General features: G+C 41.5%; 1 protein-coding gene across 2 annotated transcripts in view; it reads left to right on the top strand.

Moving 5' to 3' along the window:
* The window catches only part of LOC126253376 (fatty acyl-CoA hydrolase precursor, medium chain-like), a 116,535-nt gene that overhangs the window by 60,481 nt on the left and 36,129 nt on the right, over positions 1-19,925 (top strand). For both annotated transcript variants that reach the window (XM_049954663.1, XM_049954662.1), the window contains exon 6: positions 5,407-5,563. In XM_049954663.1, the coding sequence (XP_049810620.1) occupies positions 5,407-5,563 (157 nt within the window). The remainder of the gene's footprint in view (positions 1-5,406; positions 5,564-19,925) is intronic.

Raw genomic sequence — 19,925 nt, 5'->3', positions numbered from 1 at the left:
TCTGATTCTGCGCAGAACCTCCTCATTCGTTACCTTACCGGTCCACCAAATTTTCAACATTCGTCTATAGCGCCACATCTCAAATGCTCCGATTCTCTCCTGTTCTGTTTTTCCCACAGTCCATGTTTCACTACCATACAATGCTGTACTCCAGCGTACACTCTTAGAAATTTCTTCCTCAAATTAAGGCCGATATTTGATACTAATAGACTTCTCTTGGCCAGGAATGCCCTTTTTGCCATTGCTAGTCTGCTTTTGATGTCCTCCTTGCTCCGTCCGTCATTGGTTATTTTACTGCGAAGGTAGCAGGATTTCTTAACTTCATCTACTTCGTGGTCATCAATTCTTATGTAAGTTTCTCGCTACTCCCATTTCTACTACTTCTCATTACCTTCACTCTTTCTTTGATTTACTCTCAATCCATACTCTGTACTCATTGGACTGTTCATTCCGTTCAGCAGAGCATGTAATTCTTCTTCCCTTTCACTCAAAATAACAATGTCATCAGCGAATCCTGTTATTGATATCTTTTCACCTTGAATTTTAATCCCACTCCCGAACTTTTCATTTATTTCCATCATTGCTTCCTCGACGTTTCAGAAACGACTTCCTGACGCTTAAATCTATACTCGATGTTAACAAATTTCTCTTCTTCAGAAACGCTTTCCTTGCCATTGCCAGTCTACATTTTATATCCTCTCTACTTCGACCATCATCAGTTGTTTTGTTCCCCAAATAGCCAAATTCCTATACTACTTTAAGTGTCTCATTTTCTAATCTAATTCCTCAGCATCACCCGACTTAATTCGACTACATTCCATTATCCTCGTTTTGATTTTGTTGATGTTCATCTTATATCCTCCTTTCAAAAAACTGTCCATTCCGTTCAACTGCTCTTCCAAGTCCTTTGCTAGCCGGCCGGAGTGGCTATGCCGTTCTAGGCGCTACAGTCTGGAGCCGAGCGACTGCTACGGTCGCAGGTTCGAATCCTGCCTCGGGCATGGGTGTTTGTGATGTCCTTAGGTTAGTACGGTTTAATTACTTCTAAGTTCTAGGTGACTGATGACCTCAGAAGTTAAGTCGCATAGTGCTCAGAGCCATTTGAACCAACCTAAATCACTGTCTTACCATTATATAATCTATCTGAAACCTGTCAGTATCTCCAGGCTTCTTCCATGTATACAACCTTCCTTTATGATTCTTGAACCAAGTGTTAGCTATGATTAAGTTGTGCTCTGTGCAAAATTCCACCAGGCGGCTTCCTTTTTCATTTCTTACCCCCAATCTATATTCACCTACTACGTTTCCTTCTCTTCCTTTTCCTACTATCGAATTCCAGTCACCCATGACTATTAAATTTTCGCCTCCCTTCACTATCTGAATAATTTCTTTTATCTCATCATGCATTTCTTCAATTTCTTCGTCATCTGCAGAGCTAGTTGGCATATAGAATTGGCCTACTGTCGTAGGCGTGGGCTTCGTGTCTATCTTGGCCACAACAATGCGTTCGCTGTGCTGTTTGTAGTAGCTTACCCGCATTCCTATTATTTTATTCATTATTAAACCTACTCCTGCATTACCCGTATTTGATTTTGTATTTATAACCCTGTATTCACCTGACCAAAAGTCTTGTTCCTCCTGCCACCGAACTTCACTAATTCTAACTATACCCAACTTTAACCTATCCATTTCCCTTTTTAAATTTTCTAACCTACCTGCGGGATTACTGGATCTGATATTCCACTCTCCGATCCGTAGAACGCTAGTTTTCTTTCTCCTGACAACGATGTCCTCCTGAGTAGTCCCCGCCCAGAGATCCGAGTGGGGGACTATTTTAGCTCCGGAATATTTTACCCAAGTGGACGCCATCATCATTTATCCATACAGTAAAGCTGCATGCCCTCGGGGAAAATTGCGGCCGTAGTTTCCCCTTGCTTTCAGCCGTTCGCAGTACCAGCACAGCAAGGCCGTTTTGGTTAGTGTTACAAGGCCTGATCAGTCAATCATCCAGACTGTTGCCCCTGCAACTACTGAAATGGCTGCTGCCCCTCTTCAGGAACTATACGCGTGTCTGGCCTCTCAACAGATACCCCTCCGTAGTGGTTGCACCTACGGTACGGCTATCTGTATCGCTGAGGCACGCAAGCCTCCCCACCAAGGGAAAGGCCTATGGTTTGTGGGGGGAAAACGTGTTCCCATGCCGGGAATCGAACCCGGTCCTGTTGGGTGACAGCCAGCTATCCTAGCCACTACACCACATGGGATCCCCTATCTCTTCTAAACTTCGGGGTGCACTCAGCCTCGTGATGCCAAATGAGGATCTACTAGACCTAACAGTATCGGCTCAGGTCGAAGAAAACGTTCATAACGACCGGGAGAGTGGTTTGCTGACCACACACCCCTCCTATCCGTATCCTCAGCTGAGGATGACACGGCGGTCGGCTGGTCCAGATGGGCCACTTGTGGCCTGAAGACGGAGTGCTTTTGTCTCTTCTAAACAGACTCCTGTTTCTTCTTCTATCACATCAGACAAATCTCCCCCCTCATAGAGGCTCTCAATGTTGTCTTTCCTCCTATCTGCTCTCTCCTCTGAATTTAACAGTTGCTTGAATTCCCGTTGGACTCTTAATGTTGCCACCCTTGCTTTTGATGTCATCGAAGATTGTTTTGACTTTTCTGTATGCTGAATCTATCCTTCCGACAACCATTTCATTTTCGATGTCTTCACATTTTTCCTGCAGTCATTGCATCCTAACTTCCCTGCACTTCCTATTTATTTCGTGCCTCAGCGACTTGTATTTCTGTATTCATAAGTTTCCCTGAACATTTTTGTACTTCCTCCTTTTATCGATCAATTTAAGTATTTCTTCTGTTACCTATGGTTTCTTCGCAATTACCTTATTTGTACCTATGTTTTCCTTCGCAACTTCTGTGATGGCTTTTTTTAGAGATGTCCGTTCCTCTTCATTTGTACTGCCTACTGAGCTATTACTTATTGCTGTATCTGTAGCCTTAAGAAACTTTACCCGTATCTCGCCATTCCTTAGTACTTCTTTATCCGACTTATTTGCGTGTTGATTCCTCCTGACTAATGTCTTAAACTTCAGCCTACTCTTCCTCACTACTATATTGTGATCTGAGTCCATATGTGCTCCTGGGTACACCTTCCAATCCAGTATCTAATTTGGGAATCTCTGTCAGACCATGATGTAATAAAGTCCCCGGCCTTTTCCAAGTATACCTCCTCCTCCTGTGATTCTTGAACAGAGTATTGGCTATTACTAGCTGAAACTTGTTACAGAAGTCGATTAGTCTTTCTCCTCTCTCATTCCTTCTCCCAAGCCCATATTATCCTGTAACCTATTCTTCTACGCCTTCCCCTACAACTGCATTCCAGTCCCCCATATTAGATTCTCGTCCTCCTTTAAATACTGTATTACCGTTTCAATATCCTCGTACACCTTCTCTATCTGTTCATCTTCAGCTTACGACGTCGGCATGTATACCTGAACTATCGTTGTCAGTGTTGGTTTGCTGTCGATTCTGATAAGAACAACCCAATCACTGAACTGTTCACAGTAACACATTCTCTGCCCTACATTCCCGTTCTTAACGAATCCTACTCCGGTTGTACCATTTTCTGCCGCTATTGATACTATCCTATACTCATCTGACCGGAAATCCTTGTCTTCTTTCCATTTCACTCAACCCTACTATATCGATATTGGGCCTTTGCATTTCCATTTTCAGATTTTATAGTTTCCCTACCAAGTTCAAGCTTCCGACATCCCACACACTGCCTCGTAGAACGTTGGTTGTTCAGTCTTTTTCTCATGGTAACCTCCCCCTTGGCAGTCCCCTCCTGGAGATTCCAGTGAGGGACTATTCCGGAATCTTTTGCCAATGGAGAGATCATCATGACGCTTCTTCAGTTACAGGCCACGTGTGAATACACGTTACGTACCTTTAATGCAGTGGTTTCCATTGCCTTCTGCGTCCACATGGCTGATTCTTCCACCTTTAGGGGCAGATGCCCACCCCTAGGACAAGAGGGTGCCTTGAAACTCTGTCAGCTCCTCCGTCCTCATCGACAAGGCCGTCGGCAGAATGAGGGTGACTTCTTATGCCGGAAGTCTTCGGCCGCCAATTCTGATTATTAATCAAAATTTAAGCAGTGGCGGGATTCGAACCTGGGACCGAAATCGTTTTGATGATGAATTAGATCTCATTTTGTTCTATATAGTTCGTTGAATTTGTTCGTGGCGGACGTCCGATGACACCCGTTCAGGTTGTTCGTTGATCCGTTTAGATCAGTTTACTCAATTTTTTATTACAGAGGGTAACTAAATCCTCTGACCGAACACGCTGAGTAGCCGTGCCGGCACCCTCGACCTCTGGTGTTGTTATTATCACAAAGCAAATTCCAGCGTTTGGAGTGGTGCCGTGATCTGGAAGCATGGGCTGCTGTATAATGTCGTCACATTCTGTTCTGCAATGAAAAATCGCGGTTCTGCACTACCCTGGATAACCATCGTCGCGAGTATTGTGAGAACCTGAGTATAGGTTCCTTCTTCCTATGTTTTGGGCAGGCCGGAGGTGCTAGTCGTGGCGTCATAGTGTGAGGAGCCATCAGATACGACTTCATGTCACGGCTGGTAGTTATTGTACTTTTGACGGCCTAACTGTTTGTCACTTAAATTCATCCCCCTTCCGTGTTACCTCTCATGTGACAGTGTCGTTGTGAAGTTATTGGACAGGACAATGCTCGTCCACACCTGGCGCGTGTCTGTAGGAATTGTCTGCTTGATGTTAAGGCACTCCTGGGACTTGCAAGATCCTCAGCTCTATCCCTGATGAAGCAATGTAGGACCTGCTCGAACGTCAACTCCATCCCAGGGCCAATATCAAGGGCATCGAGGCCCAGTTGCACTTCCTGGTCAGCTTGCCTCAGGGGAGGACACAGCGGCCTTAGGACACCCTCCGCAACCGAATTAGTGGTGTATTCAGGCCGGAGGACTTCCAACGCCGTACTCAAAAGTGAGCCCCCACCTCATAGTTAGTTGTACATTTGACTCAACCCGTGAAGTCTCGTTTCGTTTCCTCTTCCTCTTCTGGGTGCTTCACTTCTTTGTCAGGCTGTATAACTGCAAAGAAAGCAACAGAAGGAAACAGATACTTATGTCTTGATGCTGAATTGACTCTGCAGCAAAATGAACAGTACTGCTTTGAAGGTTCTAATATTAAGACGCTTCCAGTCTAGTAACTACAAAAAAGGTAACACCTTTTCAAGCGCTCGTAACAAAGTGAGACACTGCATTTTTATTCCTATTTTGATATTTTATTTTGCCGTATGCATTACTATTTTTACCTGTTTATCGGTTTATTAACTGGTTTTTCCTCTTCCAGGAGTGGTTCTTCTGCCCTATGTCTCCATTCCATCCAGTGATAGAAAAACACCATAAAGATGCATTTCTGTCAGAAAACATATTGGACCTAAAGCCTCATTCTTTTATTCCATGGGTTGTTGGTGTGACTAAAGAGGAAGGAGCCTTATTTACTGGAGGTAATCTTTCGTTCTGTTGTTATATTCATGTGTACTTACGTTTACACTTGGTTTGTGAAATTTTTGAGGTCATAATATAGATGAAAGTAAGAAGACCAAAAACATTTCACTAAAATTATAAAAGGATTTTGAAAATAGGATGAACAGACTTCAGAATAGTTTAGATTAATTTTAGGTCAAAAATCATTTAGAGATGAGATGTATTCTCAAATAACAGTGAACCACTGAAATAAGAATGCTATATGTCTATATGATTTAGCACTCAGTCATTGTTGGTCAGGTATGAAGGGAGGAGCAATTCCTTATTAAAATTATAGGGGAAACTAATACATATGTTCTGATATGCTTTGACTGAGACGGGAACAATATTCTGAAATTTGTGTTACAGACGTAGAAATTGCTCGAACTTTACTAGTATTTTTGAACAAGTCTTCTAAGGGTGTTACATGTAGTAAAATCAATATAATTTTCTGTTAATGTTCAGTTATTGAAGCCCATCTGAAAGTCTCAAAACAGTTTATCTGTAGTTAGATGTATTTAGATTCTTCTATGCATGTGTACTTAAAATTATTGAGAAACTGTGGCAGCAAAGATATCACACTATCATTTTCTACACTCTCTTTCTTCCTTCTACTAAGTGATTTTGCAATGGTGCACTGGTCTTTGTAAGTCTACCTGACAATTCAACATACACATGACAAAGTTTACCTTGATTGGCGACTCCATGGCGTGTTGCGTGCACCACGACCAAATAGTGGATAGCATTGGAAGGAAAATCAGCACTGGCCGTATTTTGTTGTTTTATTGTCAGAAAAATCGATTTTCGGTCACTTAATGACCATCCTCAATGCTGTAATATACAATTAAATTTGGTAGGCACTGGTATCAAGCTATAACCACAAGCTTAGAGCGATCACAATTTAGCTTGATACCAGTGCCTACCAATTTTAATTGTATATTACAGAACTGATGATGGTCACTAAGTGACCGAAAATCGATTTTTCTGACAATAAAACAACAAAATACGGCCAATGCTGATTTTCCTTCCAAAGTTTACCTTTCAGTGATTCGATTAATTGAATCGTTTTCCTCCTTTCTTTGCTTTATAGTTGCACGAGACATAACAGTTTGAGGAGAGCAGCCTTTAAACGTTTACCACTATTTCTTGTAACAATAAAACTAGATATATCTTGTCAACTACTAACAAGAAATGTTTATTAAATTTTTTGCGCGAATATGGTCGCTCATTATACGTATAATAGCCAAAGCGGATATTTTAGTTAGTTACTTGCTCATAGAACAAATTTGTGATAAGTGTTATGGTATGAAATGTCACAATGGAACAAACATACTTCAATTATATATATATATATATATATATATATATATATATATATATATATATATATATATATATCGTCAGTTCCCCATTAAGGAGAGTGTTAAAACACAATCAGTATTCACAATGATAATATGGTACATAAATTGGTACATTTCAAATTCAAGGCACTTTTTTCTGTCTCTTTCTTTTCTCTTCCCGAAAACCTCTCATAAATTCACTGTGTTTCTTCTTCCTCTCTTCTGTCCACTTCTTTCCTGATTTCTTCTCTTTTGGTGTTTCTTCGAATTTCTGTTCGTTGATTTTTTCTCTGTATTTTCCTCTGTTTGATATTTCTTCTGTGGAGATGTTTAGATTTTTGAGGTCTTCCATGGTTTCCTTTACCCAGTTAGTTTTCATCTTATTCGTCACCACTATGTTAAAAATCTTCTTGGTCAGCCTATTTTCATTCACCTTATGAATGTACCCATAGAATTTTGCCCTTCTTTTTCTGATATTGTCTGTAATTGTCTCTGCCTCTTTGTACAATTCCTTTGTTGGTCTCTTTATCCAGATCCCCTGTCTCTGAACTGACCCATAGATCTTTCTCAGAATTTTCCTCTCTTGCTTTTCCATTTCCTTGATTTTAGTTCTTTCTCTGACTACTGTTGTTTCTGAGGCATACAAGGCCTCAGGTAAGACTACTGTTTTGTAATGTCTTAATTTGGCATTGACGGAAATATTTCTTTTATTGTAATGGTTCCATATAAGTCTGTATGCCTTTTGCAGCTTTGTAACCCTTTCTTCATTGGCTGTTGAATTCAGTCCTGTTTTCTGTATAATCTCTCCCAGGTACTTTCAACTTGTGTTATCTTTCCGTACTTTGTTATCAATGGGCTTCTGTCTGTAGATTTTGTGTCCACGTACTGGTTTTTTTTTTTTTAATATGATATTTGTAGTCCTGTTCTGGCTGCGATTTCATGCAATATCTCTAGGGCTTCTCTGGCCTCTTTTCTATCATTTGTAATGATGGCTATATCGTCGGCGAAGGCCAGACATCTTATGTTGACGGTTCTATTTTTCTCTCTCCCCATCTTTACCCCATTGACTCCTTTGTCCCACGTCCTGATTATTTTCTCTAAAACAGCGTTAAATAAAATGAGTGACAGGCCATCTCCCTGTCTCACTCCTGTCTTGATTTCGAAAGATTCTGAAATCTCGCCCATGAACTTAACTTTTGACTTTGTGTTTGTTAATGTTTCCTAAATTAGTTTTCTGGTCTTATTGTCTACCTTCATTTCTTCTAGAGTATTAAAAAGTGTTTCTCTGTCTATGGAATCGTAAGCCTTCTTGAAATAAACAAATGTTACTGTGGTGTTTCTGGACTTTCTCGTTGTTAATAATGTTCTCAGACACCAGATCTGCTCACTGCATGATCTTCCCTTCCTGCACCCTCCTTGGTATTCTCCGATCTGTGGATCTATCTGAGGTTCTAGGCGATTTAACAGTTATTAGGGTCTGTTTTGTCTCCTTTCTTGTGGAGGGGGTGTATTAGGGCTGACTTCCATTCTTCTGGTATCTTTTCTGTTTCCCAGATGTTTTTGACTATACTATGAATTTTGGGTGTAATGTTTTCATGGTCTAATTTCCAGATTTCTACAATCAGTCTATCTTCACCTGGTGCTCTGTTATTTTTCAATGATTTTATTATTTTCACGATTTCTTCATATGTTGGGGGTTCGGATTCCCGGTTGGGTTCTGGTTTTGTAAACTGTAATCTCTGTTTTGGTTTATCACATTTAAGTAACGTGTCAAAGTATCTAGCTAATATTTCACAGTTTTTCTTCGGATTTGTCTCCAGTGTTCCATCTTGTCTTTTGAAGCATAAGCTTGGTGGCTGATATCCTGTCATATTTTCTCGGAATACTCTGTAAAAATTTCGTGTGTTGTTTCTGGTGAAGTCTTCTTCTATCGCCTGCAACCTGCTGTTTTCGTAACCTATTTTTTCTCTTCGGATTATTTTTGAAGTGTTTTTCTGTATCCTGTTGAAGTCCTCCCATTTTTCTTGTGTTTTATGGCTGTTAAATGTTTTCCAGGCTTGTATTCTGTCTTTTATGGCCCTGTCGCATGTCATGTTCCACCATCGATGTTTCCTTTTTCTCGGTGGCTGCCCCAATTTTATCAGTTCTTTTATTTTTTTCTGACAGTTCTGTCCAATTGTTGCTATTGATTTTCGTAATTTCTTCTATTATTTCTTTCTTGTTTATTTGTAGGTACTCTGGATCTGTTCTGAAAGGTCTGTTGGTTCTCTTGATTTGTCTATTGGGTATAAATTTTACTTTAATTTGGAGAAGGTGATGATCAGATTCGAAAACTCCTTTCCTTGTTCCTACATTCATTATTTCTCTGCCTTTTTTTTGTGGATATCGCTACGTGGTCTATCTGAAATTCTCCTAGAGCATGGTTGGGGGATTTCCAAGTTACAAGTTTTCTGTGTGGTTTCTGGAATTGCGTTGACATGATTTTCAGATCAAAATTTCTGCAGAAGTTTATCAAGTTCTCTCTATTTTTGTTTGTTCTCATGTGGGCCGTGTGTTTCCCTGTCGTGTCTCGGAATTTTCTTTCCTTGCCTAACTGGGCATTGAAGTCTCCTAGTAACACTTTTATGTGATTCTTGGGGATTTTGCTGGTAGTTTCTTCCAGATCTTCCCAGAATTCCTCTATCATCTCTGGGTTCTTCTTGTTATAATTGTTTGTGGGGGCATGTCCATTGATTAATGTATAGGCTTTATTTCCAGCTCTTATCGTGAGTGTCGACATTTTTTCTGATTTTGAGGTGAACTCTATTACGGAGTCCAGTATCGATTTATGTACTACAAAACCAGTTCAGAAGAGTTTGAGATTTCTTCCTGGGATGGTTATGGCTAGTTTACCCTTATATATTCTGTGATTTTCAGAATCAAAGTGGTTCTCATCTGCAAATCGTGTTTCCTGTATTGCCATAACTTTGATGTTGTATTTATCCATAGCGTTTGTTTCAGTTTACCTGGCCTCAGTAGCGTGTTGGTGTTGAGTGTTTCCATGTAAAATACTTTCTTCATCTTGAGGGTTTTTGAGAGGCTCCGATTCTTCTCTTCATGACATGCCTGATCCCCTGGAAACCGATGATCAGGTCTATTACCCAGTCTTACTGACTGGGGCCCAGGGTAGTGGATTCTTTCCCGTTGTTCTGTCATGATTATTGGTTTGTGTTGAGGTATTGGTGGTGAAATCACGAAGGATCTCACATAATTTCGACTGGAGTTTTGAGTTCCAGAAGATTAACTTACAGCCGAGCTCACAGAGCCAACAGACGCTGACCAGAGTACCAGTGGCTGCCACGCAGACGTGTACGGATTTTGGGGCTTCGCATGTAACCCTATGCAGGGTCCCTCACAGGGTGCTACCATCCGGAGCCAGATCGACCCAGGTTTTTTTTTTTTTACGAGGTGTTACTCCTCCCTCTCCTCCTTCCTCATCACGTGCGAGATGAGGCCCCGGGCTTGGGACCGGCAGTGGCGAAGTATATATATATATATATATATATATATATATATGGTCCATTGATCGTGACCGGGACAAATATCTCAAGAAATGAGCGTCAAACGAAAAAGCTACAAAGAACGAAACTCGTCTAACTTGAAGGGGGAAAACCAGACGGCGCTATGGTTCGCCCGCTAGATGGCGCTGCCATAGGTCAAACGGATATCAACTGTGTTTTTTTTAAATAGGAACCCCCATTTTTATTACATATTCATGTAGTACGTAAATAATTATGAATGTTTTAGTTGGACCCTTTTTTTCGCTTTGTGACAGATGCCGCTGTATTAGTCGCAAACGTATAAGTACGTGGTATCACGTAACATTCCGCCAGTGCGGACGGTATTTGCTTCGTGATACATTACCTGTGTTAAAATGGACCGTTTACCAATTGCGGAAAAGGTCGATATCGTGCTGATGTATGGCTATTGTGATCAAATCGCCCAACGGGCGTGTGCTACGTATGCTGCTCGGTATCCTGGACGACGTCATCCAAGTGTCCGGACCGTTCGCCGGATATTTACGTTATTTAAGGAAACAGGAAGTGTTCAGCCACATGTGAAACGTCAACCACGACCTGCAACAAATGATGATGCCCAAGTAGGTGTTTCAGCTACTGTCGCAGCTAATCTACACGTCAATAGCACACAAATTGCGCGAGAATCGGGAATCTCAAAAACGTCGGTGTTGAGAATGCTACATCAACAGCGATTGCATCCGTACCATATTTCTTTGCACCTGGAATTGCATGCCGACGACTTTCAACGTCGTGCACAGTTCTCTCACTGGGCACAAGAGAAATTACGGGACGATGACAGATTTTTTGCACGCGTTCTATTTAGCTACGAAGCGTCATTCACCAACAGCGGTAACTTAAACCAGCATAATATGCATAATATGCACTATTGGGCAACGGAAAATCCACGATGGTTGCGACAAGTGGAACATCAGCGACCTTGGCGGGTTAGTTTATGGTGCAGCATTATGGGAGGAAGGATAATTGGCCCCCATTTTATAGATGGCAATCTAAATGGTGCAATGTATGCTGATTTCCTACGTAATGTTCTACCGATGTTACTACAAGATGTTTCACTGCATGACAGAATGGCGATGTACTTCCAACATGATGGATGTCCGGCACATAGCTCACGTGCGGTTGAAGCGATATTGAATAGCATATTTCATGAAAAGTGGATTGGTCGTCGAAGTACCAAACCATGGCCCGCACGTTCATCGAATCTGACATCCCCGAATTTCTTTCTGTGGGGAACGTTTAAGGATATTTGCTATCGTGATCCACCGACAACGCCTGACAACATGCGTCAGCGCATTGTCAATGCATGTGCGATCATTACAGAAGGCGAACTACTCGCTGTTGAGAGGAATGTTGTTACACGTATTGTCAAATGCAATGAGGTTGATGGACATTATTTTGAGCATTTATTGCATTAATGTGGTATTTACAGGTAATCACGCTCTAACAGCATGCGTTCTCAGAAATGATAAGTTCACAAAGGTACATGTATCACATTGGAGCAACCGAAATAAAATGTTCAAACGTACCTACGTTCTGTATTTTAATTTAAAAAAAACCTACCTGTTACCAATTGTTCGTCCTAAAATTGTGAGCCATAGGTTTGTGACTATTACAGCGCCATCTATCACAAAGCGAAAAAAGTGGTCAAATAAAACATTCATTTTTCTTTGCGTATTACACGAATATGTAATACAAAATGGGGTTTCCTATTTTTAAAAAAAACGCAGTTGACATCTGTTTGACCCATGGCAGCGCCATGTAGTGGGCCAACCATAGCGCCATCTGGCTTCCCCCTTCAAGCTAGACAAGTTTCGTCCTTTGTAGTTTTTTCGTTTAACGCTTATTTCGTGAGATATTTGACCCGGTCACGATCAATGGACCACCCTGTATACACTGAAGCGCCAAAGAAACTGGTATAATCATGCGTACTCAAATACAGAGATACGTAAACAAGCTGAATAAATGGTTCAAATGGCTCTGAGCACTATGGGACTCAACTGCTGAGGTCATTAGTCCCCTAGAACTTAGAACTAGGTAAACCTAACTAACCAAAGGACATCACACACATCCATGCCCGAGGCAGGATTCGAACCTGCGACCGTAGCGGTCTCGCGGTTCCAGACTGCAGCGCCAGAACCGCGCGGCCACTTCGGCCGGCCAAGCTGAATACGAGCTGCGGTCGCAAAGCCTATATAAGACAAAAAGTGTCTGGCGCTGTTGTTAGATTGGTTACTGCTACTACATTGGCAGCTTATCAGTATTTAAGTGGGTTTGAACGTGGTGCTATAGTCGGCGCACGAGCGATGGGACGAACGTCACCGAGGTAGCGATGAAGTGGCGATGTTCCCGTACGAATATTTTACGAGCGTACTGTGAACATCAGGAATCCCGTAAATCATCAAATCTCCGACACTGCTGCGGCCGGAAAATGATCCTGCAAGAACGGGACCAACGACGACTAAAGAGAATCGGTCAACGTGACAAAAGTGCAACACCTCCGCAAATTGCTGCTGATTTCAATTCTGGACCTTCAACAAGTGTCAACGGGCAAACCATTCGACGAAACATCATCGCTATGGGCTTTCGGAGCCGAAGGCCCATTCTTGTACTCTTGATGACTGCACGACACAAAGCTTTAAGTCTTGCCTGGGCCCGTCGACACTGACATTGGACTGTTGATGACTGGAAACACGTTGCCTGGTCGGACAAGTCTCGTTTCAAACTGTATCGAGAGGATGGACGTGCACGGGTATGGAGACACCCTCATGAACTCATGGATACTGCATTTCAGCAGGCGACTCTTCAAGCTGGTGGAGGGGCTATAATAGTGTAGGGAGAGGGCAGTTGGAGTGATATTTGACCCCTCATACGTCTAGATACGACTCCGACAGGTGACACGTATGAAAGCATTCTGTCTGATCACCTGCATCCATTCATATCCTTTCTGAATTCCGATGGACTTGGGCAATTCCAGCAGGACAACGTGACATCCCACACGTCCGGAATGGCTACAGAGTGGCTCCAGGAACACTCTTCTGAGTGTAAGCACTTCCACTGGCCACCAAATTCCCCAGACAATAATATTATTAAGCATATCTGGGATGCCTTGCAACGTGCTCTTCAAAAGAGAGCTCCACCATGTCGTACTCTTACGGATTCATGGTGTTAGTTCCCTCCAGCACTACTTCAGACATTAGTCGAGTCCATGCCACGTCGTGTTGCGGCACTCCTGCGTTGTCGCGAAGGACCTACAAAAAATTTTCAAATTTGTGTGAATTCCTAACGGGGAAAACCGCTGGGGTCACCGCTCCCTATACGAACATACTACTTAAACTAACTTATGCGAAGCACAACACACACACCCATGCCTGAGGGAGGACTCGAATCTCCGGCGGCAGGGGCGGCGTAATCTGTCATATGGCGCCTCAAACTGCGGGGCCACTCCGCGCGGCGAGGGTCGTACACGATTTTAGGCAGGTGCACCTGTTTCTTTGACTCTTTAGTGTATATATACAGGGTGAGTCACTAACTACTGCCACCTGGGATAAATCCGAAATATGACATTAGCTGAAAAGTTTGTGGGACAAATGTTGCGTGGGACAACGGGGGCCCTATATGACGTTGGTTTTTTGTTGCTTGGTTGGGTTGCTTCAGAAATACGACGATCAACTTCTTTTTTTATTTATTTTTAGTGGGATGTTACAGTTTAGTACTTATTTTCTGATCAGCTATCGAGACGAATCAAATGATGTGTAACTGTATGGTCTTTGAAGGTCAACGAAGGTCACGAATGTGGCATGAACGTCCATTTACAGAAGGTGTTCGAAGTGATGACCGTTGGCATCAATGCAGTTCTGCAATCTTCTAATCATGGATTGAGTGGTATTCCTTATCACATCGAAGCACTTATCGAAGCATAGGCTCTGACAATTCTCTCTTGCATATCTTCAGGTGTATTTGGGACATTTTTATAGACTATGTCTTTTACGAATCCCCACAAGAAAAACTCCAGAGGCGTCAAGTCTGGCGAACGAGCCGGCCACGACCCATTTCTTCCGCCTCCAATCCAACTATTTGGGAATTGTGTCTGAAACTCATCTCTAGCCACCAGCGAAAAATGCGCCGGACACCCATCGTGTTAATACCACATTCTGTTCCTTGTTCCTAAAAGTATTTCTTCCAATAACAGATCTAATCTTTCTTGCAGGAATGTGGTTTACTTCCTACCATTAAGATTTCCTTCCATGAAATAGGGACCTAAAATCCTGTCCGCCAGAATCCCACACCATACATTCACCGGCCACGGTTTTTGGTGTACACCTTGCCGGAGCCAACACGGATTTTCAGTTGCCCACAATGCATGTTATGCAAATTAACATTTCCATGGTTCATGAACGTAGCCTCGTCAATAAATAAAATCAAATTAATATATGTGTCATCCCTCTGAACCTGAAGTTGAGCCCATCGGCAGAATTCAATGCGACGCATACAACCCGTTCCAGTTAATTCTTGGTGGAGATTTATACGGTAAGGATGATATCTCTGGCGATGCAGGACACGAACAGCACTACTCTGGCTCATGCCAGATTCCCTTGCGGCTTGACGCGAACTAACATAAGGATCTCGAACCACAGTGGAAAGAGTACCAATTTCCATTCCCTTGTTAGTAACCTTTCTTTGCCGGATATGTTTGCGATGCGTTAACGATCCAGGTGTTCTCAATTTATCATACACACATTTCAATGTACTACGTGTATGGTCACTACGATGAGGATGTCTTTCAGCATATACGCCTCTAGCTCTCACTGAATTTCGTTGGCTTTCTCGGTAAATGAGAAGCATATCGACTTGTTCTTCGAAGGAATCCACCATTCACATTCGCTTAATTCGACGATACTAGTCTTACTATTTCTGTTAGTGTTGTATTGCGAAACCGTCGAATGGTGTTTACATGTCAATGGCACGTTAGATGGATACCCCATATTCGGCGATTATTTACTATTTGCCCGATATACGAAAGAGAATTGTCAGAATATATGCTTCTATAAGTGCCGAAGTGATAGGGAATACCAATTAATCCATGATAAGAAGATTGCAGCACTGCATTGATACCAGTGGTCATCATTGCGAGCACCTTCTGTAAATGGACTTTCATGCCACCTTTTTGATCTTCATTGACCTTCAAAGACCTTACTGTTACACATTATTGGATTCGTCTTAATAGCCGCTATCAGAAAATATGCACCAAACTATACCATCCCATTTAAAAAACAAAGTTGACCTTCACATTTCTGACGTGACCCCACATAGCAACAAAAAACCAACGTCATATTATGGCCCCCGTTGTCCCATGCAACATTTGTCCCACAAACTTTTCAGCTACTGTCATACTTTCGGATTTATTCTAGGTGGCAATAGTTCGTGACACCCTGTATATATAAAATACACACAAACACATTATATATATATATTGCCAGCATGTTGACACACATGTTATATATAGCTCCATGTCAGCCTTTGACTGTTTCTCTTCAAGAATTCCTTTATAGTATAAAATGAGTTGTCATTTGAAAACACTTCTCCTGCCTGCCGAACATACTATTTCCATTAGTAGATTGTGAAACGTATTGATATTTGCATATTCACCCCTTTCCCTACCGAAGTTAGATTCATTAAAGGGCAACATAGATCATTTCTCCTTTCAGTGCTGTAACAGTAACCAGATTCAGAGGGATGTAGCTTTCAGTAGTTACTCGGAGATAAAGATGTTTGCACAGGATAGAGTAGCATAAAGAGCTGCTTCAAACAAGTCTGTGGACTGAAGACAACAACAAGAACACAACTGTTTCCAATTTCTTGGTAGAAAGGCATGTAAAAGAAAATTGTGAGTGTGTGTCTAGTTGTTTTACATTTTTCATTGAATTTGTCTGAATTGTGGACTTCGTTTCAGTTATGCCCTTCCAGACGGGCTTTAAATGTCTGCATTGTAAATGAACTCAAATCTCTAGATATTTCCAATTTTCTTCTTTGGAACGTGTAGTCGACTTGATTCCTTTCAGTGGGACCATCTGGGCATCACGATCAGATCTACCATTACTAATTTTTCTCAAATTTTGCTGCTCAACTGTAGAACATTCTACAAACGTGTTGTTTTAAACCTGAGAAATCGGTCAAAACACTTATACTGAATTTGTTGTACAAAATTAAACCGATATCTATTTTAAGTACTGAGCTCAGCTCAGCATCAAATTTGGAGAAAGAAATCACGTATTTTGAACCGCAGGATCTGTAGAGGATTGTAACTAATCGGTTCGTGCACGAGAATGTACGGTACCATTCTTTACGGAAAAGCAGCGCAAAAATGAGGATTTTCTGGATCTCATAACCCGGTCCTATTCATCAGAGATAAGAGATCAAATGTTTTCGGTAGCCCTTTGCCTAGTGACCGTGAGTACTTGTATGCCTGTCAGAAGAACGGGCATATTGTAGCAACCCTGCAGTACAGCGTCAAAATTTAAGAACTACACTCTTCCTCCAGCCTAGGAAAATAAAGCAAATCGGTTGAATTTTTGCGTTAGGTGCGGTCTAGGGTGGGTCGTAGAGGGCTTATAGAAGAACCAGGTGTTCATGTGCGGTTTGTGAAAATAAAAAAATGTAACATTTTACAGAACATAGTTCTTATTATAGGAAACAGCGATCTATATTTATTATAAATAAACTGGAAGCAGTCTTGATCGCATAAATTTTTTAATGTGATTATCGACCAAGGCAAAGATGATAGCAAGGACGTCACTCTAGTAACCATGGTTACCTACTCGTCTTATTAGAACCAAAGATGATAGCAAGGACGCCACTCTAGTAACCATGGCTACCTTCTTGTCTTACTACGGCCGAAGAGGCTCTCTGTTGAGAAAGCGTCCTGGTCGCTCTAAGATTGCCAGGGAGACCCAGCGAAGGTCGATAGTACATGATATGGGTAAGTGACGTGCGCATGAGTTACTGTTACCACTAAAATTTAAATTAAAAGACATCTCGTCAAAATAACTTCAAAAAAATGTTACGTCTGAAATGCGATATCAGTAGTGGAATATCATGTACTGTCGACCTTCGTTGGGTCTCCCTGGAATCCTTAGAGCTACCAGGACGCTTTCCCCACAGATACCCTCTTTGACCCTAGTAAGACCATAAGGTAGCCATGGTTACTAGCGTGGCGTCCTTGCTATCATCTTTGGCCCTAATAAGATGAGAGTGGCGTCCTTGCTCTCATCTTTACTTTTGTCGATAACAATACATGATAGTGATAGAGGGCCACACAGTTTAGGTCGCAGTTATTACCTGTTTACACTCTATTTTATAAGCTGTAAGATTTTAACTTGTTTTATAAGTTCGATGGATGCTAATAATGACGTAATAGTAACTACCACGTTACTTTCTTAATCGGCAGAAATGTAACTTACGCGATTGGCTATCCATGACGTTATGCCGAAGAGGGTGGGTGGGGCTTCAAGTATTTAATTAGCGGCTGGCGTCCTTCACGTTGCAGTACACCACCATCCACAAGCAAGAGGGTTGCCATGCGCCATCGCCTCCGGCAGACAATTATGCTATATCAGCGTTATTTACTGCTTTATCAATATAATATTTCGTCCTTTATATGTTTATAAGGATTCCTGTTTATTGTAGGTCTGAAGATGATCTTATAATAAGATCGAAATCGGTCATCACATTAAAAAATTTATGCGATCAAAACTGCTTCCAGTTCATTTACAAAAAAAAGTTAAGAAAAATGAAAAACGATGATTTTTGGTATAAAACGTGCCATTTCTGTGGATGGCCAAGTTTATAATTTCTCCTGACGGCAGATAGTCGAAATTCTTCCAGTATGTTTTTAAACTGATATTCTTGAGATCGTCGGAACTTTTGTTTTCGGTACCGTTATCCGTCATCGAGATCCAGAGGTTCAAATTTACCGTACTTATTCACGTCAAATAAGCACGTAATATCCAGTCTGACGTAGTACGCACTTGGCAATGATTATAGGGTGATCATAGAGGTTCCGAGTTCACCAAATAATTTTTTAAGTCATCAGTAAAGTGACGCGCTGTCTCTGTACAACGGGCACTTCAAGTCTACACAGATATGTACAGAGGTACTGCAGTGACAAAAAATGTGGTAAAAACGGTCTTAAAATAGCTGAAAAGAATTGAAGCGACTGCAAAAAATTGTGTAAAACTAGAAAGACTGCCTAGTCAGTAAAATATTTTGCAATAACATTTTTCTTTTTTAAGATACAACTCATAAGCGTTGCATTTTGGATGAATTGCGATCGATGAGCAAAGTATCCGGTAAAAATATAAAGCGAACTATTTTGTGTTAAACTTAACATTATGTGTACTTATTTGTGGCTTGTATGTTCCAAAGTATATATGTAATAAGTATGTAAGTCTACATAAATATACCTTTTCAGGTAACTGTTTCTTTCATGACCTACAAAATTCGTTTCATGTAAGCAACACACCCTGGTGTAGCTGGAAAAAGGAGGACACTAGCGGAAAAATGATTCTGTGGGAGCAAAAAAAAAAAAAAAACAGTGAATATGTTCCTCTTTAAAAGGTTCCGGCAGCAAAGTGGGGAACCAGATACCTTAGACATTCCACCTTCCTTTCCAAAAATTTTATCATGCGAACATATTCGAGGTTTTTTTGCTGAAAGAGCATAGAAGAGGGTCAGTGACGGCGAAAGAGAGGTAAGACAGTGCCAATAGGGGAGAAAGAGAGAATACAGTGATGCCGGGAGACACAAAGTGGCAGTGAAGAGAAAGGGAGATGGATAAAGACAACAGCAATAGGAGCCAAAGAGAAGATAGTGATAGTCAGTGAGAGACAATGGCAGTTACAGAGAGAGCTGTATGAGATGTAAGTGGAAGCAAAAGAGAGGAAACTAAAAAGAGAGATAAGTGGATAGCACACATATGCTTGGTAGGAGGGGGACAGGGGTCCTGTACCCTCTCTGAGTGGGAAACTTTATCACGTATGTACAGAGGGGGGCGCAATTTGATCCGAAAATTTAAGCATATGGATATAGGCGAAAATAAGTTAGACCCCCAGAATTTTTGAGCTGCCGACGTGTGGTGGAGACAGTAGCGGTGGCCAAGAAAGGCAAAAAAAAAAAAAGAGGATGTTAGTGAGAGAGGAGACAATGGCAGTGGGAGATACTGTAAAAGAAAGGAGAAAAGGGAGACAGCGAGAGAGAGACATTTTTTAGACAAAGGCAATGAGAAGAAGATGCTGAGTATGAAAGCTTAAGAGAGACCGCGTAAAAGGGTTCACAATTTTCTTTGTTAAATCACCGCGAATACGTTCGCATGCCAAACTTTTGTATGAGGAAGGTTGTATGAGGGGTGAATAACCAGATTCCCCACATTTCTG

The sequence above is a fragment of the Schistocerca nitens genome, chromosome 4 (genome assembly GCF_023898315.1).
Source record: "Schistocerca nitens isolate TAMUIC-IGC-003100 chromosome 4, iqSchNite1.1, whole genome shotgun sequence".
In the NCBI taxonomy this organism is placed as follows: Eukaryota; Metazoa; Arthropoda; class Insecta; order Orthoptera; family Acrididae; genus Schistocerca; species Schistocerca nitens.
Note: the sequence above shows the minus strand (reverse complement) of the source record. Positions and strands in the feature narration are given on the sequence as shown.